Here is a 22,720-nt window from a genome sequence, read left to right as displayed (position 1 = left end):
AATATGCACTTTTAATGACCTCTTCATTAGCAATTGTTTTTTGAAGTGTAAAAAAATTTGTTGTGTACTGTCCAGTGAAAGCAAAGCAAATAAACAAACCACCGCAATATTGACTGCAGTCCCCAGGCATCCAAACATGACAGCAACAAATTCAATAATTACTTTTAACAGGACATGCTAAATACAATTTTTGTAACACTTTATTTTAAAGGAAATTAACCAAACCTATTCTCCCTTACCCCCTCCAACCAAATCCATTTGGATTTAACTTGTTGCTAAAATTATCTGTCTTTTGCACTCTAAGACCTGGGTCATGACCTTACTTAGGGACAGGAAATAGTTATCAGGTCACTGAATGGTCAAATGAAAAAGGATTTGAAATGCTTTGGTACTCAGGGATCTATTCATCTAAAACAATTGCCTTATGCAGTACTAAAAGCTGTGGATCTGAGTGCGGAATCAACCTGTATAAATTTACACTGGCTGAGATGCAGATGTCACACTACAAAAATTTTGGACATAAAATATCAAGAAGAAGAGAAAAAAGAAAGGCAAAATTGAAGGAGATGCAAATAAAACTATCTGAACTATTATATAATCTTATTAAACAAGAAGAAGAAGTAGTTCTCCACCTCTGATGATATTTTGGGTGAAATCCATCTCCTACTGTATTCATCACTGGGTGGCTATTAGCAAAAGAAGAGTAAGATTTTTTTTCCTTTATTTTAGGTGCAGTTTCTTTTAGGTTGATAAAAACTAGTAAATTAATATGTTATGAAAGCACAGGTAACCACCTATACATTGTACAAAATCCTAGTTTTGGAGGTTTATTGGAACAAACAAACACGCTCTCTAGGTTAGAGACTGCATTCATATCTGATACTCTAACAAAATCCTTATGCTACCACAAATTACAATAGTCTGCCAGAAAGCAGAGTCAGGAACAAAGAGAAAGTACACAAGCAGGTGAAATATGTGGTCAGAAACATTGAATATACGAATACAGGAACTCTGAAGACTAGAACCACAATAAGAATTTATAATATTAGCTGGTATGTATCTATGGCAAGTACCTCCTATCCAGGAACTTCAGACAAATAAAGTGTGAGCAGTTTTGGTGGGTTTTTTTGGGTTTGTTTTTTTTTTTTTTGGTAATTGAAAGTGAAAAGCAAGAATATTAATAAAACTTTCATATGTCTAGATCATTTATAAATACTCAGACACTGAAGTGCACTGCACAAACCCACATAAATTATGTTTTACATATTTATTTTTAAACATAATTTCAGGATTGCTTCATTCCATGAGTACTGAAAAAATCCTACACTGTCATTGACAGACAGGAGGCTAGAAAATTAGGCACAGATTTTATTTTTCAGTTTTATTTTATAATAAGAAACTGGACCAGTAGAAGTATGTAACTGAAGCTTGAGTGCGTGCACGGTAAGGCCCCTGCAGTCCTTTACAAGTTTTCAGCGTACCGCTGTTGTGAACTGGGTTTGCACTCTGCCAGCAGAGCAGCTCTGACCCATGGAGAGCACTCCTTCAGATCAACACTGCCTCAGGCTTCACTGCTTTCTCCAAGAAGTCTTACATTTCAGGCATCAAGTTGAATTTCTTCTGGAGATGATTAACCCAAACCCATGACAGATTTTTTCCAAGATATCCAACTCCTTATGTTTATTTTATCCTGGCTCTTTTTGGATGTACTGGACACAAGTAACCTACTCATTTTACATGTTGAAGGGCTGGTGGAGAGCCATTAATTCCTTAAAATGAGAAAATATTTCAATGCAAGAGTTCTGTTGTGTGAGCTCAAACTAAGTAATAAGAAACAAAGCCATAGAATTATGAATTGAAAAGATACAATCCCTTCTGCACTGCAAGTTTCTGTAACACATTTTCATTACATTTCAGAACAGATCTTACATTCTCTGAAAATGCATTATTTTGTCATTTTTGTCAGTGCTGTATGGATTAGAAATGGCTTCCTTTATGTGGCATACAGATTTAGAGCCTGGGAGATATGTAACAGTTACAGTTTACTGTAAACATGGCAATTCAACTCAGAATTGCAGCAAGCCCAGATTTCAAATGTGGTTATTAATCCTTTTGAGACAACAGATCAATAAAAGACAACTTTCTTTAGAAACATATGTTTACAAACACTGTGATTCCTGGGAACTGATGCCATTAATATTTCTCAATTAAAAAGAGTTGATTTCTAAAAGATGAAAACAACTAACACAAATTTTCACTTACAGTTCAACGTCTTTTTACATGCTCTTAAATAACAAAAACCAGAACATTTAAAGCCCATATAAAGATGAATACTAGCATTCCAGGCTCAGTACCTTCTCTTAACTGTCGTGTAGATGTGATTTGTCAAGCATCAGTGATTTGATTCAATACCAATTCTATTAAATGTCACACATAGTTTTTTAAAAATGTATTCATATCTTATAATATAGAAAATCTAAGAAACTATGTTGATCAAGTGCAACAATGTTTTAATGATCTCTCACAATTAGCCAACCTTAAATTCCAACTTTCCAAAGTCTCACATTTGCACTTTCAATTATCACTAGTAATAATAATCTATAAGAATGTTTTGCAATATTTCCACTTGAGACTATAAGGAGTTTCATAATTAGGAGCTATTATAAAGCTGGAAAACAGATGACTAAGTGGTTTCCGTGATATTTATCTTCAAATCTTATGACATAATCACAAGCTCACTTTACTTCTTATTCTTGAAAAATAAATGTTATTTCAACTGACAGTTTCTAAAGAAATAAATAAATATTGGCATAATTAAAAGTCACTTGAGAAAGCATAATCTATTCATTATCAAATTTGTATTGGTGAAATCAGTCTTAACACTATATCCACTGCATTTTCCTTGGTCACCATGAGCATAAAATGACAGGAAATACAGTCCTGCCAAGTAGAACTACAGGTTCCCAAACTACAGCAAACATATCTTGTCAACACAGCCCAGTGCATTTTTTTATATACTTAAACCTCCAGGCATAAATCATTGTTCACGTTTTTGGGTGAAGTCACATTGCACTGTTTTCACTTTGAAGTGTATGGTATAGATGTGTTACTGATGGATATGGATATGACTAAAAAAAATATAGTATATATGCCAATAATTCACCTAACCTACAAAATTAAATACAGCACAATCTATGAAATTAGAGCACAACCTGTGAAATAAAGTAAATCATATCCAAATAATACTTGGATAGTTTGAATGGATTTTCATCTGATCTCCTGCATTCTTCCAGCTTGCTTTACAGATTGAAATTCAGCTTCCCAATCCACTGAACAAAAATTATTTGGATAACCCACCAAAACCATTGAGGAAACTGGATTAAAGAGGACCCAAAAAGACACACATGGTTTGCAAAGCTTGTAGCAAAAAAAATGTGCTTGGCCTTAGGGCTCATTCTTCAGTTCTCAGCTGCTGTACTGGGACTAAGTATTCACACTGTTGGCTAGAAAAATATCCTTCCTCTATGCAAATGAAATTACAGATCCTGTAATTACAGACCCACAGATGGCAGAGATGCTCTGTTACATGGTCAGCCAGGACTAATTGGAACTTCCCAAGAGGAGTCAAGGATAGATTTTTCCTTCAGTTCTTGATGTACTTTACCCAAAACAGTCAAGACTATTTTACATTAAATTAACAACTGAAATAGCCTCCAGACAAGAAGTGGACAAGTAGTCATAAAGCTTTCTAAAAAATATGCTTTGATGCAAAATATGAAATTATGACAATTATCTATGTGCCTTATAAAGTTTCCAAAATTTTGAGACCTTTGAAATGTCACCATCTACAAACCACAAAAATATCTCAAGAACATTCATTGAACCAGAATATTCATTAGAAGGCATATTTTGTTTGTCAGCTACCTGACACTAAATGAAACTCAACAACCATGAGGGAAGCAAAACCTTATCTCACCAAAGAGAGCAGGGTAATATACACAGTCCCAGGAAATGTCCAACAAATCATCAGGAGTACTTCAAGTCAGGCTTTCATCTTTCTTCAGGTTTTTGATCAGGGTATAATTTGTTATGAGAAACAGTAAATACATATTTATACCTGCATATTCTATGGTTCACTTTACAACCTACTCAAGTTAATGTCACAGAAAATATTCAAATATATTTTTATTAAACTAATAGTTTTAATATATCTACAGTACAATGACCACATGCATTAAATTAATTTTAAAGAAACTGAAACTGCATCTAACAGAAAGTATAAGGATTAAAAAATGCATGTTGATGCTAGTAATTACACTAGACAGGAATTGTTCATAATTTACTTTCCTTTGAAAATATACAAATAAAAAGTCATAAGTACTACATTTATTGAATTATTTTATCTATTTATACTCCTGGCATATGCTTATATATTTGTGTGAGTACAGACACACGAACTGTATGTAAATACACTGACACACAGAGACACAGATATATTGACAGATTTATTGACACATACAGTAATGCACTGAATTGCATTCCCATGGTTTCTTCCTTCACACACTGCTTGTATTTTTAAATGGCAAGCTCTTCTCTGTGAGAATAGTATCTCCTCATGCTGTTGGCATGGTGTTTGTATTACAAAGGGGCTTATTTCTGACTAAATTCTGTGTGCTGCTGTGATTCAGATGTGAAATAATGGTCCCTGGTGGGTATTTGTCTAACATAAGTGAGAAAAGCAGGATGACTCATCCAAAATTTAATAAAAATTTATTAATAAGTTTTGAATATTTATGAATAAATAAATCCAGTTTTGAAAATATGTTTTCCAACAATATGTATGTCAACTTAGAGATGTGTGCATTATCCTACGGGATTAAGGTTATGGACAAGTTTTCAAAATTTGTTAACAGCATAGTGCATATCAGCTTATCAAAACTTTTGTAGCAGGAAAATAAGAAGGAAAATTATGACAGAACAAAATCTCAGGGAAAAAAAATCATCAGATATTAACCTCATTTCTTCTCACTATTTTTATATCTCTTATGCTTCTATTAGTTTTTGTTTTCTTTGTAGTCTTACACACAAAACCACAATGAAGACAAAAAACATTCATCATTCATTTTAACTAGATTTCTTCTTAAATATTCATTACCATGATGTGTTCCAGTTTTAAAATCTAAAACTGTTCTAATTGTTTTACTTCCTAGGGCATCCCCTTTCAAAAGTAGTGATTCTGTTATTTAACAGATAACACGTGTGTACTTGCTGTTTTTCTGTTGATGTTGACTTCTCCCTTCCATTTCCCAATTTAAAGAAATAAAGAAGGAATATATAGAATGTGCTTTTTTTATTTAATTGTTTATAAAGAAGATGGTTTGGAGTTCAAATTTTCTACCCACTACAAGTCTGTGAAAGTAAAAGGCCTTGAATGGAGGAAGTTTACTTCCACCACATAAAGGACAGGTCTGGGTTCTATTGAATTCAAATACAATGACTACAAGATTTATGGATATAGAGTGAAAACATTCCACCTTCTTGTTACAGAAAGAACTCCAATGACTGAACAGACCCAAAGAGATCTATTGCTGGCAAAAGAGGAAGAAACACTTAAAAGGTAAGAGGGGAAATGGGAAACAAGAGAAGACATCTCTGATAACACTGTGAAGTTACTATGCAGGTGCAAAGTGCTACTAATTCTAAATTTAGAAACTCCTAGTTCTGTCTGATGATACCTCACATACATATAAATAAATGCTCTTTCAACCTAGAATTTTCTGGACATAATGCCTGAAGTAGCAATGCCTCTGGTAGAAGGACAAATTTCTATACTGGTCAAGCAGAAAAGTATTCCTTGTCTTGAAAGCTCAGCAGACTACATGTGAGCAGCAATGAGTAGTGAAAAAAAGATTCTGTCTATTAGCCTGCTAGAGATAATTAAGAGCACCACCACTACGCTTGCCTTTTGATATCCAATCTGCCTTGGTACCTTCTCTCCATCAATTCAAAAAGTAACTTCAGTAATATTTAGAATGCGTACATCGGCTTTTCAAAACAAAGGGAAATGTTTTCAGGCAGGAACAAATAAACTGGTGGCAGGAAAGCTAGCCTAAACCTACACTGACTTTAGGGTACTAAACTTGTATTCAGGCTTAACTCTGACATGGTTTAGAGCATTCCTACAGTTGTTTCTATTGGACATTCACTTTTTCACAGGCAGCCTGCCTGTCCTGTTTCTTCAGCATATGACACATTCTGATGTGTACAAGCATATGCCACAGAAACATATATGAGATACTGGGAAATGCTCAGTCAGGTGCAGTACACACAGACTTTCTATAGTCAAGGTAGATTCATGCTTGGGTCCAAGGCAAATAATAGTGCAAAAATATTTCCTCTTCAGAATTTACCAAGAATTGTTTCTGAACAAATTTGAGCATGGACTCATGAGGCAAATGTAGGCTTTCATACAGCTGAGTTAATTGATCGAATTGCAATTCATGTAGACTCAGATTTATTTTACACCTCTCTCAGACATCTTCTAACTTTTATCCTCATACAGTGAATGTTAATACAGTATAATTTGTAGTTTTACTTTGTGAAACTAGGAATAGATCAGATAGCATATGGCTATGTCTTTGGAAAAGAGAAAAAGATAGAGGCAAGAACTTTCTGAGTACACCATTTAGTTGCAAAAAGAATCAAAACAATATAAAAATGTTTCTGGAGATGATTGCCTTTTTACAACAAGGGCATTTTAAATAGACTTGGACTTACTTTAATTGTACAGAAACCAAGGAGTGTTTTAACATGAATTTCAACAGTAAAAAAGCTATATCAGTATTTAAATATTTATGAAAAAGAATTTAATATTTACATGATTAATGTTCTTTCCTTGTCTTCTGTCAAATGGTGAATTTCTGGGGAATATTTATGAAAGTACTTTCCAAAAAACATGCTAAGGATTTTTTAGGAATTAATGTCTAGCTTCGTAAAATGTAGCAATTTAATGAAGAATTTGAAGTGATATTTCATTTATGAAGTTTTATTCTAGTACTTTGTATTTCATATCTCTCTGACATGCTTTGACATTTTCATGATGAAGATTTAATAATAAAACAATAAATAAATAAGTTAAGCTCCACCTCCCTATAAATTAAGCTCTAGGAGCACCTCTTGCTCTCTGCAATGAATTTAAATTGAAATGTTTCACTGCTGTGACTTGAGGAACAGACAAGTTCCTTAAACTTCTGCCTTTTTCTATTTGTACATATTGTTTTATATTTTGAGTAATCCAGTTTAAAAGACATTGCAGAACATATATGCTTATATGCATAAAATGAAATACTTGGTCATACCTTCAAAGTCTCCAGCACTTATAGGCTGTGTCTTCCCTGGTGGTTTCACAGAGAGATGTTTATTTTCATTGTTTTTGAACAACGCCAGTCGCACAGCTGGGTCTAGATGACAAGAACAAGTTAAAATCAAAGGTCAGACCAGGCTCATTCATTCCTTCAAGCAGTTTTTCACCTTTTAGCCACTTAATAAATGAAAATACTTTTAAAAGAAGGTTTTATATTCACAAAGGATTACACTTTCTAAAATAAAGCCATATAAATACACATGCAACTGAGAATCAAAGTCATTGTTTTGCAATTTTAACACTGTTGATCTTTCAGCTCACTCATCTACAAGTTAAAAATAAATTGAAGCATGTATTTGCAGAAAGTATTTTTTAAAAATCTGGATTTTAAGCTTGAAATTAAAGGAGAAATATTAACAGGGTACATATCAAGCAGTATTTCTAAAAGCTTTGGGTCAGAATTATTCAGCAATCTAAATTAAGACATTTACACCTAAAAAATGTTAACAGGGGCCAGCTTATTTTTTGAGGCTAGGCTTTTAGATAACATCCTAGTCTTCCTCCATCTTCCATACTAATTGAAATTAAAAAATTGAAATTAAAAAATACCCCAGAAGTCTACATGCTGAAGTATGAAATTTTGATTGTTTCTTAACTGCTACTTTCAAAAGTTTGCAAAGAGGTAAAGATGAGCAGATAATTGTATATAAATCTGTGTAAGACATGTTCCTAGACTGGCAAAAAAAAAGTTTAATTAACAAAAGCTACACCGATGCAAAACCACACAAGTTGGGAGAAATTATTTTCACATGTCATTTACAATGTGCAGGAAGAATTTTTTGCTAGGCACAAGAGGAAAGTCAGAGTTTAAGGGAAACAGTGCATCAGTAGCAATGTGAAAATTGTGGGCACAATGCAGAATAAACCAGTGATAATACTAAAAAAAATAGGGATTGAAAAGAATGTAGAAACAAAAGCAGACACACAATGATGAGCAAAGTATAAAGAGCTCTGTAGGTATGCCGTGGAGCAAGGTAATATGATTAACAGAATGCCAAAGAAAAGATAAAAGAAATATGTTTAAAAACAACACAGTAGCACAACACAACACAACAACACAAAAAAGATAGATCCACTCTCGGGAATATGAGAAACAATGAGGCAGAAGAAGCTTGTCTAGAAAAATGACTAAAAACTGCTCGAAAAGGGTAGAAATTAGTAACGAGGAGAAAAAAACCAATGGAGCTTATCAAGAAAGTAGAAATGGCAATCTAAATTTTCTCAAAGAATTTGCATGTAGCAAAAATGAATATGTGAGACACTGCCAGAGCAGACAAAGCAGAAAAACAGGTTATGGAAAGACTCAAAGAGCATTCAGACATAATACATTGAAATTACTAGTTACGTCTCGGGCTTCATTTTGAGTCCCTTACTTATGTCATTAGTGTTTAGTGAAAGAATTTGTAAGACCATAACAGTACTGCAGCAAAGTAAATATCTTTCTTGTTGGTTTTCTTATTTCTGAATGACCAGAATATCCTGTTAAGATGGTGAGCAACTTCTTATGAATTTTAACAACAATTTGTAAATGTGGTTTTGACTAGCCATCTACAGCTGTAGTAGACACTTCAATTACAAACTAATGGTACATAAAGCGATCCTAAGAGCCCAGCTTTTTCCCAGAGAATGGGAAGATCAATTACAAGCCTGGAGAAGATCTCTAATGGGGTGTGGTGCTCTAAGAGATAATGCATTGGCAAAACACGTCAAGATGTTACAGAGTTCTTGGTCAGCCCACACTGCAGCAGCACGTGGTTGACAGAATGTTCTTAATGGTGTTAACCTCTCACAAAGCAGCAAACCTGACTGATGAAAGCATGGTGGTATGGGGGGAGGGAGTAAATTAGGCCATGCCTTCTTCACAAAGCAGAATCAGTGATGCCTTACAATTTGTTATCTCAAATTGGCTAAGAGCCTCTCTCATATGATTGTAGGACGATTATAGCATTCAGATTACCCAGAGGATGTTATATTTAGAGAAATTTTAACTCATTTTCACTAGCTAAATTCAACGAAACTATCCAAGAAGCAAAATAAATAATGATTAGCTCCATTAGTTTCAAAGGTGATTATTAGAATGATTCTGATAACAGAATAAGTTCATTTACAAACTGTATTGCCAGGTTTGTAGATCCTTTCACTCTGTATAAATGGATAAAGTAGCCTTCCAGCTAAAAAAAAAATTGTATCAGACTGGTGTTCATCAGGATAGCAAATTTTTGGGATAGTGAATCACAGTAAGACTTGTGACTAAAATACCTTGAAACTGTATTACACTAAACTTCTTGAAATTTTAGATAATAGAAGTTATAAAAAATATTTTAAGCATGAATTATTATTGTCTGATGTATAGCTCTAAGATACATGGCCATCCACATCCTGCACACAGATAAAAATGTACAAATACAATTTTTCATAATTGTAAGTTTTCCAACATCTAGCCTACAGCATTGACAAAAAAGATTTCTAACTTTTTCCAGCTTTATGCTAGTTACAAAAACCAGTGTCTTTCTTCAATAAAAGAACAAACACAAATTGACAAAATCATATAAAACTTCTTAAGACAAATGCAATTGAAAATTTCCAAACTAATTTTGATTAAGTTAAAATAATTCCTGAAATATAATAATTTTTCCTATGTGGGTTTATTGGCATTGCTCCAAAATGTTTTAAAAATATCATCTTTCCTTACCAACCTCCCACCCAATTCTATGAAAACACTAAGTCCAAAGTTAAACTATAGTAAAGATTTTTGGTAAAGTCACTCAGAGTAATTACTCCCAAGTTCAATTTATCAAACTTTTATTTGTGCACAAAGATATCAACAGCAAAGTCTTCCGTGAACTGGGAAGAAGGGCAAATAATGGAAATTGTTCTTCTAAGAGATTTCCATCAGAAGATTTATCTTTGAATCTTTGCAAAATAACTTAAAGAATCTACATGGATTTAACACAGTGCCAACTACTTGAATTTGTACATACCTGGATCACCTCAACCATTGCCTACAGCTCTTCTGTTATTAAAAATTAGTCTTTTTCTTTATCTAGTCCCAAATGTAAGCAATATTACATAGATTACCTCATAATACTAGTGCTTTTCAGTCTCTGAGTGAGCTAGGGAAATGAACTGCATGTATGCTTTGATGATGAGCAATCAAATGTTTTAGATTTCACACAGAGAGCTGTGAAAGAGTCCAATAGTTTAAAATCATAGAAATATCTTCCTGGATTCAGGCATACTCATTTAAATGCGGCTTATCAGATGATGATCTGTGCTCTCAATCTGGAAACCAGAGAGGTAATTTAATGTACATTCCTTGGCTGCCTCCAAATAGCAAAGTTAAGCTGGACAAACACAAGATATGTTATGGAGATAATATGGAAGGAGTAGTTACTGCCTGATCTGGCACTACATTCCTAAGCTTCTTGTTAATACATGAAACTGAAAAATTAAAATATTTGCCATTAATTTTTGTTGTGCAATACCTGCAATTAGGAAAACATAATGTGACAACTTTAAAAAGATGATAAGACAACTGTACAACTGTACACAGCAACAGATGCTTATCTATACTTTAAATTCATTTGGAAGAAAGACCAGATTTTGTTCCATAATGGCCTGGCAATTAGAACTCAAACTCATCCATGGTTGGAGTCCTCAGAAGATACTTCTATGCAGAACTGACAATCACAACAAAAGTAGCTTTTTTTCAGTTACTAAGAAAATGTAGATCAATAGTCTTTCATGTAACGTGTCATAAGGAACAATAATATGCCACAAATTTCATTCTGACTGTTAAGACGAATTATCTGTTTTGGGGTTGTGTATTTGAGGAAAGTGGGTTGAGTTTTTTACTAGTTTTTATTTCATTTTTAACTAGTATTGAATTGCTGTTTAAAATTATAAACTCAAATGAAAAATATATGCTGACATCTATGAAATATCTTTATCATTGTGTTCTGGTTCTAGTGATCAAGGTTCACTTCAGCTGCTTTTTACCTTTTAAAAATTTTTTTTCCTACCTATGTGGCAACAAGTATTACCATAGAATCCTAGAACCATTAAGGTTGGAAAAGATCTCAAAGATCATAAGTACGTTTGACCAAACATCACCATGCCAAGTAAAGCACAGCACTAAGCACCATATCCAGTCATTTCCTGAACACTTTCAGGGATGGTGACTCTACCATCTCCCTGGGCAGCCTATTCCAATGCTTAACTACACTTCCAGTGAAAAAAATTCTTCCTGATCTCCAACCTGAACCTCCCTCGGCACTGCTTGAGGCCTCTTCCTGCTGTTCTGATGCTGGCTGCCTGGGAGAAGAGTCCAACCCTCACCTGGCCACAGCCTCCTTTCAGGCCGTTGTGCAGAGCAGTAAGGCCTCCCCTAAGGTTCCTCTCCTCCAGGCTAAACAACCCCAGCTCCCTCAGCCACTCCTCACAGGACTTGTGCTCCAGACCCTTCCCCAGCCTTGTTGCCCTTCTCTGGGCATTCTCCAGCACCTCAATGTCCTTCTTGCAGTGAAGGGCCCAGAACCAGACACAGGACTCAAGGTGTGGCCTCATCAGTGCCAAGTACAGGGACACAATCCCTGCCCTGTCCTGCTGGCTACACCATTGCTGATCCAGGCCAGGATGCCATTGGCCTTCTCAGCCACCTGGGCACAGCTGGCTCACGTTCAGCTGCTGTCAATGAGTATCCCCAGGTCCTTTTCCTTTGGGCTGCTCTCCAGTCACTGTTTCCTAAACCTGCAGCGCTGCCTGGAGTTGTTGTGATCCAAGTGCAGGACTCAGCACTTCAGCACGCTTGTAGAACCTCATCCAACTGGTCTTGGCCCATCAATCCAGCATGTCCAGATCCCTCTGCAGAGCCTTTCTGCCCTCCAGCAGATAAATTTAGTGTCATCTAAGCAAATTTACTGAGGCTATCTTTGATTCTGCACACCCCCCCCCCCCCCCCCCACCAATGATCATCGATTAAGATTGAAGAGGTCCAGCCCCAATACTGAGCTCTGGGGAACCCCACTAGTGACCAGCTGCCAGCTGGATGGTGCACCATTCACTACTGCTCTGTGGGCCTGGCCATCCAGACAGTTTTTAACCCAGCAAAGAGTGCACCTGTCCAAGCCAGCTTCTCCAGGAGAATGCTCTGGGAGGCAGTATCAAAGGCTTTACTGAAGTCCAGGTGAAAAACATCCACAACCTTTTCCTCATCCAGCAGGTGAGTCACCTGGTCATAAAATGAGATTAGGCTGGCCAAAGCAGGACCTGCTTTTTCTAAATTCATGCTGTCTGGGCCTGATCCACTGATAAGAGAACTTTTTCTGGAGAGGAAAAGGTTAAGCAAGGAGTAATACACCAGTGTAGGAGAGGCAAGCTTTCAGCCATCTCAGAAGAAAAAGAAGTTAACAGAGAGGCTAATATAAAATCCACAGGATGAGGGAAATTCCAAGTTAAGCAAGAAATGTAGTACTATTGTGCCAAGACATCTTTAGGAGGCTAAGATTGTTATGAGCCACAGCCACTTAAGCACTGTGAGGTGCAATAATGTCTGCAGTATTTAGATTTTGAATTAGAATTTCTATAGAATATTATGCACCCAGGTTAACAGGAATATTTCTGACATTATTCCAGTTTTACTTGGCTTCAAATTTTCTGGTTTCTTGCCCACACTTTTTGTATTATCTTAATGTATAGTAAAAACAGTTGAAGCAGACACAGCATACATTTCATATCAGTAAAATGCAGGCTATAACTTTCTTCAACAACATAAACTAGCATACATAACATCAGTGGGTTAGGGCATACAGGCCTTAAGGCCATTAGCTGGTGAGACTGGTCAGCTGCAATATAAACCTTGCCTGAATCACTCCCTATCATAAGGCTATGCTACTTTAAGCTCTCTCTCCCTTGCAATACAATACAAATTCAGTGCACTTGCTACCATTTGCCATACTTTTTACTTTTCTGAGAAGATATGCGGCCAGACATATGAGGTAAGATACTCCTTGGTTACTTCTACATATCTAGAGTTTAACTTTGTACTTCAGCAATTCAGTCTAGCCTTTGAGCCTAGGCAGTGCAAAACTATAAGTGTTTTTACAGTGAGACTCAAATAGTCTGTTTTGGAATCATGTTTTAAGAGGAAATTTCTTTCCATGAAACAATGCAGATGACTAACTCAGATGTGGACTTCTATAATTATCAAATGGATACCATCACTGTTGCACTAGTAGAAGACAACTGTTTTATAAGGAAAATAAAAGGGAATAAATTTCCACACCTGAATAGATTAAGGATGAAAGATGTTCAAGGCTGTCCAGTCCAGGTTCCAACCCAGCAGATGTCGTGAAAATATTAAAAAGCAACTGTATATCTCTCTGATAATGCAAGCTGGTTTAACACTTTGCATTTGTGAATCTCAGGTCTAAGACAAAGGACTTTGACAGCATATGGAACCAGACAACATACTCTGACAGCTAGTTTGTTCCAAGAGGATGCATCATTACCTTATCATTACCTGCAAGTAATGAGATCTTTACACTCAATGATCAATAGCATACAAAAGATGTTTGAGATTATAGTGCAATCTCAATATAAAAGCTACAGGTTAAATGTGAAGAGCTTTTAATTTATTTGTATGTAGATTCTTTAGAGTTGCTGTTGCTTTGCATTTTCTCAAAGCTTGAAGTTTTACTTCTAAGTCAGATGTGTAAGTAGGTATAACATCAAAAATTGCTTCTTTATACCTTATAATTCCCATTTCTAAGTGCCTGCTGGTTGCCTACTTTCTAGTGGGTATGAATGTTTATCACAAAAAATTATTTTCTTGTAGTAAGGATACTTCAGCTACTTTCAATTAGAAAGCTAAAAAGGAAACAGTTGTAACTATAACACTGAAGACCTGGAAATTCAAAAGAAAGAACAGAAATAGTATTGCTAAAACGAAATCCTACAACTCTCCATATGCATATCACTAAGTACAAGATAAATGAACTTCATTCCAGGGGAAATGAAGGCAGTAGGATGGTATCTTCTATGGGAACATTAAAAGACAATGTTGACATCTACTTATTCAGATGAATTTCAATCTGCATTTGAATATTGGAAGTAGTCAAATATCTTTTGTAATTCCTGCTTCAGTGGGGTTACACTCAAAACAATTGCTTCAGAGTGTGAACTGTCTCTCCCCAGTTACACTGAAATTGCTAAAAGCAACCTAGCATGAGCTGTACCACACAGAGAAGTAGGAAAGATACTGGCAGCCTAATGGGTCTGGTTACAGTTTCCTGATCTGGAGCTGGCTAGCCTCAGGATAAGGTGTATCCACTCTAATTTAAAGGCTGAAAAGTCCCTCTCTTCCACCAGACCCTCAAAAAGATCCTGATTTACTCTCACCTCTTTCAGAGAATGTACCTGATGGAAAACATAATTATATATGTAGAGATTCTTCTCACATGGACAATATTTGATCAGGATAATTTTTTTTTTAGTATAAGATCATAGCTTTAAGATCAATTAAAAATGGAAATACTTGTTTTGATTGATAATTTCCATTATCAATTTCCATTAATAATTTCCTTACAGACCAAGGAAGGAACCAGTCAACTGTCAGTGTGCTGTATGAGAAAGAATAGTCAGCTTGATAACCTTTTTACTGAAAAGGGATGGAGTGAAATATTTTCAGCCACATTTGTTGATACTGGAAACTATGCTTTCTGTTCATCTGAAAAAAACACTGTGATTTTAATGACTGACAAAGAAAATCATACAGGCAAATTATATACACAGGTTATTTTTGTGCTTGATGTAATAGCCAGCAAGACAAAAAAATTCTATGTGTCAAGAGGAGAAAATTTGAAACTATAAAAACATTAGGCAAAAGGTTTCTCCAATTTTTTTAAAACTAGCAATGTACTTTGAGAATATTCCAAGCACTACATTAAAAAGCTCAACACCCATACATCATGTTGAATAATCTGAACAAAGTGAACATAAACATACCCATGAAATCCATTAGAACTACAACAAAAATAGGACAGCAAATTTGATATGCTCAATCCAACATCACTGACTGGATTAATTACTAACATAAGACAGACAGCATATGCAGAAAAGAAGATATAACCTAATAAGTTTTACTCATTGAAAAATTATAGAGAGGCCAAAAAATGGAATATATATATAAAACCTCAGCTGCACATCAAACACTTATTACTTTTTTTTAATAAGGTAAGATGGTAGGGCACCATGGAAAGCTATGAAGATTTCAAAATATTAACTTTAACTTCTTATCCATATACTCTCATTTCCACAAAGCATGATTTGCAGATTATATGTCTTTTTTCACCTATCCCTTTTATTATTTTTTTAAATTATAGATAATTTTTATCCTATTTAGTCTTAGTCATAGTTATGATATTTAAAGCATAAAAAAATTACGGAAAAAAATATTGCCTAGATATATTTGTAGGCTGGGTTTTTTTCCCTTCAAAGAGCAAAACATCTTTCAATATTTTCAACACTTAATACAGAAGAGTTTTGCAAAGTTATGCAGAAGGGTGTTGCTTGTGATACAAAATATAAGTGAATAAGGGTGCATTTTCTAAAGACCATTTAGTGTTAGGCCCTATTGTCACCTAGGCTCTTAAATATTTCATGTACTATCAATATTTGACTAATATGTTTATTAATATATTCCAGCAACATTTCTATTAGCATCTCATAGTAACAACCTCTAAGAAAGGTTCATTGACATTAGAAGTACCTGAGAAGAACCAGAACACAATTGGATGAGAAGCTGAATAAGCTTTATCTATTTCTACACTAAATACATAATTTAAAATATTTAATTATGTACTTTCAAATATATCAAACTGTTGTTTCCATAAATAGTTCTTGTATAAGTAAAAATTTTTAACCTAAGATTTTCTGAAGAAGAAAATATACAAAACACAAAATGCAGAAATACAAATTCCACATCTAGAAGACGAGATACATGAACAGGAAGAAATAAAATTTCTGCTTACCATAGCTGTCAAATATTGAACTTCAAAATCCAGTAGAATAGTTTTTCAAATCTAAATATGCTGATTTAAACTGAGTTGTTTTTACTGAATCACACTCCATCTTTATTCAAATTAATGTTTAATGTTGTACAAGCAAAGTTTTTAACAGAGAAATACTATTTTAAGAATGAAAAAATTACATCAATATAACCATTATTTTAACTGTTGACTTACCTAAACTTTTATTACTGTATTTTTTAGGTTGCATTTTATGGGCCCTCTTCAGCATTAACTGTGCAGTAGAAATATCCTTAAAACCCCTAAGGGAAGAAAATAGCTTACTAAATATTTCACATGTATTATATTACACCAGCTGCATATTATTGTATAATACACTTTTCAAAAAGAATACTGCTGTGCAGTACTGATCCACAGTACTGAGTTACAGAGATACCTGCAATTCCTATCTTAACATTACATTATTGCAACTTATTAAGATCGTTTCCTAGACACAAAAATAATTACAACAATTTTTACTTTGGTAGAAAACAGAGATTCTTCAAAAGTGGAACTTAAAGAAAGTAAGCAACAACAGCCAACTATACAATACCTATTCTTGGAAGTCACTGTGTAAATAAAAGAGCTTAACATACCATTCTTCTGATATTTTCTCTTCTTTTTCTGACACAAATAAAAACTCCTTTTTTCCTTTACAGTTAGGAAGCTGTGACATTGTTTCCTTCCCTGCCCTGGAAACAAAGTATGAGAGCTGTACTGAAAGGTAAGTAAATATGAAAGCGTCTGGGATTACACTATTTTGCATCCTTTTTTATTCTGCAACTTGTTTGTGCCTTTTAAAGGCACTTTTGAAGCTTGGAAATGATACCAAAAAAATCCTTTTTAATACTCCATGAAGGTTTTATCTTTGAGAGTAATAAAAGTCTGCCATCAATTTGAAATGTTTACATTTCAATTACTTGAAGCATATTTCAGTCCTTTCACAGAATGCAGCTGTTTAAGAAATCCCTTTTAATCTTTATCTAGTCTTAAAGATCTCTATTTCAACATCTATTTCATAACATATAAGAAGAAATAGAAGTTTTATGATTTATAGTCAAACCTAAATAAATAAAACTACGCATATATATTCTTATATTCCTAATTATAGTATTCAATGAAAAATAACAACCGGATTTAATACATTTGGTTTTAGAAAATAAATACATTTTAACTCCAGTAATATCACATTCACCAAAAGGAGCAAAAGCATCACAAAATAGCTTCTTATTCTCCTTTTTATTTTTGTCAAATCCAAATGAACTAAATACAGTTTAAAACAATATAATTTAACTTACCTGCTATGAAAATGGTATTTTTCTGCTGAGTATGGATGTGGTCTGTTAGCACACTGCCAAACTTCTTGTGGTGCTAATGGCAAACTATTTGAATGTTCACTGGAATCTGAAGGCCTAGAAAACTTCTAAGAGAAAGAAAAGGAATGCAGCTGATTGTCCCCATAAGTTTGAGTTTAAAATGTGCAGGAAAACCTGCACCAGGGCTTGCAGAGTTTATCACTATAACTAAAAAGATTCTTAATGTTGATATGTCCATTACAGACCTTACTTTCAACTAACTGAATAGGACAAAAAGGGGACTTTAGTTACATATATCCCCAAATACAATAAATTGCATATTTTTAAGACTCTTTTCTCTTAATTGTAGGAAACAAAACATTAGTAATACTATGCTTGTTATAAGAATACAAAGCTCTACAAAAACAAAAAGCCAAAATTTCAGAGTTTATCTAGCAGACATTACAGTTCGATGACCTTTAGCTGTTCTGAAAACATTCAGCTGTTGTCATATAATGCAGATCTTAGTATTTTTAAAGTAGTTTGTCAACGAGCAATTTTTAATCCATTGCCAAATGTGCAGATGAAGCATATCATCTTTTTTTGTGCTACTGTGAAGTAAAATGTTGAAATAAATCCAAAATAAAGAAAAAAATAACCAAATGAAAGAAAACCCAAAAGAAAAATTGCATCTGGAGATGAGGAGGAAGTCTGAGACTTCTAAAAGTAATTGTGTTTTTAAGTCACTAAATTGTCATATTAATCACCTCAGAATAGCATTTCCTTAAAGAATGAATAAAGACTGAAGACTAAGTTGTTTCTGTGACATGTTACCTTTGGCCAGTGCAGCTGGTTTGAGAGCAGGAGTGTTTTTGAAGGGAAACGGGTGGAATCTAGAGTTAGCCATTCCTTCTCTAATGCAGCCTGCATGAATGAGCAAAGTCAAATAGTGCATTGATAAAATCAGTATAGTTTTGATAACTCTTGCAAAGTCTCTTTTAAATTGCCTTACATACTTTGTACATCTTTTCAAGTTGTACATCAGAACTGCCACCTGCAGAGCAATGAGACTAAAAGCACCTTCGGAGATGCTGTGCTGTACTGTTTTATTTTAAACAAATCAACAGTATTTGTAGATTGTGGAGGTCCTTTTTGGGTTTTGGTTTTGCATAAGATGCAACCCCTCTTTCTCAAATTACTGTAATTTTTTGCCAACTTTTTTAGTAAACCCAAGTTATTATAAAAGACTGCCAAACTTTGAAAAAATACAGACCTAGGATACTTAAAGGCATAAGAAATATGAAAAGCTTTGTGTGCTGTTTCTGACTATTTTATGTCCTGGATGTAGTTGCCTGATTCTGTCAAACTTGTTTTTGTTGAACTGAAGTGGTGAGTAATTTGCATTGAAATTTGGGGTTAAAAAGTAAATGCTATATAATGCTATATGCTTCAATTATGTAGTTTTATTTCTGATGTAATAGATTAAATGGGAAACTGAAATAATTGGTGGAATAAAGAAGGGTGACAGAATTAGTTGCTAACTGGTGTTCTTAGCACTTTAAGGTATAATTCAGTTTTCTTTCATAAAAATAAACTCTAGACTTTTTTTCAAACCCAACCTGTATGTGACTTGGTTTTCTTATAGGTCCTTGAGGTTTTTTATGATGTCTTTTCAATATATTCTGATAAGTTAGAGAATCACATCACTCCCACACAGTAAGCAAATACCACTGAAGAATTTGGCTTGACTTACAGGGCTCAGTCATTCAGGTTCTTCTTACTTCAACAGCAAAGAGCCTGGGGTTCATTCTTTTGGAAATATCTACTTATAAAACTGGACTATCTTTCTCCCATTCATAAAAAATTTCAGATTTTACTGATTTCTGACCCTGAGAAATGATCCTAAGTTTGGATACCTTACTTTGTGTAGTTTGTGGAAACTTTGTACAGCTTTAGATTGGTGAACAAGATCTTCCAAGGCCTTTGAAATTCTGGGAGGCCAAAGAATCATATTCCAGGTATTTTGAAGGGTTAGTTCAGGTACTGGTCACATGATTTAGTGGCTCTAAGACCACTCTTTTTGTTTCCATTCTGACCAAGATTTGAAAAATAATGTTTGATTTTATTTTCATGTGTTAAAAGGGATGAATTCCTGCATCTGATTGATTCCCTGCATCTGGAATTCCCTGTTATTTGATTACAGTGTGTTTTGGGTTTCATTCCTTTATTTAATAAATCTGGAAAAATTCTATGCCCTCATTACTAACAGATAAGCACTCTTCCACTCTTTAACATTTCAATTAATGATAAATACATAACATTATCCATTTTAATATACCTCCTCTCTTGGGAAGTTGTGTATCTTAAGAAATCTATATAAATAAACTGCAGAGGCATGCAACAAATAAAATGTATCACATTCTTTAAATTTAACAGTTATCTACAACCCACTAATTTATCTCTCCTCAGTGATGTGATTACACTTACGCTGATAACAACTGAGTGGTTGATTCACACAATTTTCATTAAAAAAAATAAAAATACCAGAAAACAGACTGTAGTAAATCAAATCCCAGAGGTGATAAATTAAATATGTGACATTGGTACTATTTGAACATAGAAGACTGACAAGTTCATATCTCAGCAGAGACAAAGCCACAACAATTCCAGCAAAATGGTCAAAAAGAAAAGCTATGAAAAAGGTACAACATCTGATTGAAAACTTCCACTGAAAATATATATTATTCCTCCTGGTCCTCTTCAAATTTACTTGTCAATTGCACTATGCAAATAATTTTTTTTTTTTAATTCTTCAGATGAGAATTTTTCACTTATTTTTCAAGACTGGGCCTACAATCCAGTCAACAGTGCTGGTATATACAGGTATATGAAAATAGCAAACTTTGGAAATTTTTCTTCCTCCTTTATTTGCAAAAGAATCAATACAGGTTGGAGAGAGGTAGATTTCCATTTCTTGCACAATTTAAATGTCCATCAACCTAATCTGTGTGCACAGTGATGTGTCCATTATTGACCTGAGTACTTAAAGGTCTTCCAGTAGCAGTGAATATTATCCAAGCTCTAATTTCAAATTTCAGGCCAAGACTCCATGCTGGCTAGTTGAATTTTTACTTCTCTGATGAAATATTTTGTAAAAAAAAAAACAACAAAACAAAACAGAAGTAACACTCCAAAGATGTAGCCAATTTTTTGGAACAAGAATCACTTAGCAGTACATTGATTAAATCCTTTTGCTTTATAGTTGTACCACAACCCAATTAAACTCTTAGTATTTATATTGAAACTTGTCTCACTAATATTTTCCTAGCCCAGTGTTTGCCATTTATTAATTTAGTACTACTAGTGGTTTTATTTCTTTTGTAGCCTAGAAAATGCAATTCAGTGTCCTAAGTGTTGAAAAGAAAGATCAGTAAAAAGATAAAAGTATGAATCAAAGGTATAAATATGCACAACAATAAAAAAGAGACAGCTTATTTACCATTTACATCTTTTAGTCCTATAAATGTACAGCATATCATAAAAATATACCACACTGATGTTTGTTTTGTCCACAAAAATAAACACAATGGATTTTCAAACACTTTCACTATGTTTTGCCTGGACATTTTCACAGCACTAAGCTCAAGAAACAGTTGCCCACAACTTCCCTAAACAGTCCTAATGAAAAGTTTATGACAGATTTACCAACACCTAAGGCTTAAAACTAGATCTGTTTGTACAGATATTATTCACTAAGATTAAAAAACAACAATCTGAGATGAATTACATAGCAAATAAAATGTCAGGTTTTGACTGTATGGTCTATACAAACAGCTATAGGTGTGCTATACTTGTATTTATTTCTAAAGCCAAATTAAGTAATTTCCTGAATATGCAGTATACAATGTGGCTTTACTCATATGTGTAAATCATACACAGTTTATTTAACACATATTAGTTCACCTGAAGATATCTTTTATGCTTTTGTATCCCCTATACTTTATTTCCAGGATTGTTTCAAAAAGGTCTGTATTAATTACTTTAGGTTTCAAGTTTCATAAACATACAACATACAAAACGTACATAGAGCTTTTTTTTTTTTTTTTTTTTTTGTTAACCTATTTGAAACAAATTTTTAAACACAATCCAATTGTGCATGATACTACTCTTCAGGAAGAAGGAGGTGTGAATCTATTTGGCGTTAGGATTTTCTCTCTGAATTTTAATTTAATAATGAAACTTTAATATTATTAGCTATTTCCACTTATCCATCAGGATCAATAACTTTTTATCCTGATTCAAAATGCAGTTTTTATCCTTTGAGACACTACCATTCCAGGTTTCCTCCTTTCATTGTGCAGCTCATTACCAAACTCTGGAGGTTTAGGGATTTTTTTTCATGGCATATTCTATATAGCCTCTTAATTTTGTTCCTCCTTCATTTTTCCAGTATTTACTCAATTGTTTCCTTTGCAAAATGCAATGACTATTTACATCAAGCATTGAACTTCTGTAGTCTCAGAAACAGAATTCAATCCTACAACGAACAAAGTGAGTGAGAATGGTTCTGCTAACTTTAATTGGGTCTGAGTGAGCTGCCGAAAAGTCAAGTTTTAGTGCAAACGTTATTTACAAAATCTAATCCAAGGCATTTTTTATATGCTCTGGATTACATTCTGGAGCTAAGTAATCTTTTATAATACATCATGACTGTACACGTAATTAGGACTGTTCTGAGTCATATTCACACCATGAACAAAAACAGTTCTCAGGACAGTGTCAAACTTACACTCAGGCTTTGAAGCACTTCCACAAGTAACTGTCCAAACTGTGAATAATGCCATCACACATTGCCTTTCATCTTTCTGAGATCAAGGAGGATCACAAGAGCATAATAGAAACCAAACCAATTCCTGAAACTGCACTATGGTTTGAAG

At 34.1% G+C, this 22,720-nt stretch overlaps 1 protein-coding gene across 3 annotated transcripts in view; it reads right to left on the bottom strand.

Annotated features, from left to right (window-relative positions):
- Nucleotides 1-22,720, bottom strand: part of LRRIQ1 (leucine rich repeats and IQ motif containing 1) — a 114,210-nt gene that overhangs the window by 44,161 nt on the left and 47,329 nt on the right. For all 3 annotated transcript variants that reach the window (XM_054278999.1, XM_054278981.1, XM_054278990.1), the window contains 5 exons: nt 18,618-18,707; nt 17,787-17,911; nt 17,085-17,180; nt 16,666-16,751; nt 7,359-7,460 (listed from right to left, as the gene is read on the bottom strand). In XM_054278999.1, the coding sequence (XP_054134974.1) occupies nt 7,359-7,460; nt 16,666-16,751; nt 17,085-17,180; nt 17,787-17,911; nt 18,618-18,707 (499 nt within the window). The remainder of the gene's footprint in view (nt 1-7,358; nt 7,461-16,665; nt 16,752-17,084; nt 17,181-17,786; nt 17,912-18,617; nt 18,708-22,720) is intronic.

Source organism: Melozone crissalis, unplaced genomic scaffold, assembly GCF_028551555.1.
Source record: "Melozone crissalis strain CALT ecotype California unplaced genomic scaffold, PUWL_Pcris_2 ptg000004l_1, whole genome shotgun sequence".
In the NCBI taxonomy this organism is placed as follows: domain Eukaryota; kingdom Metazoa; phylum Chordata; class Aves; order Passeriformes; family Passerellidae; genus Melozone; species Melozone crissalis.
The sequence above is the reverse complement of the archived record's forward strand: the minus strand, read 5'-3'. Positions and strand labels throughout refer to the sequence as shown.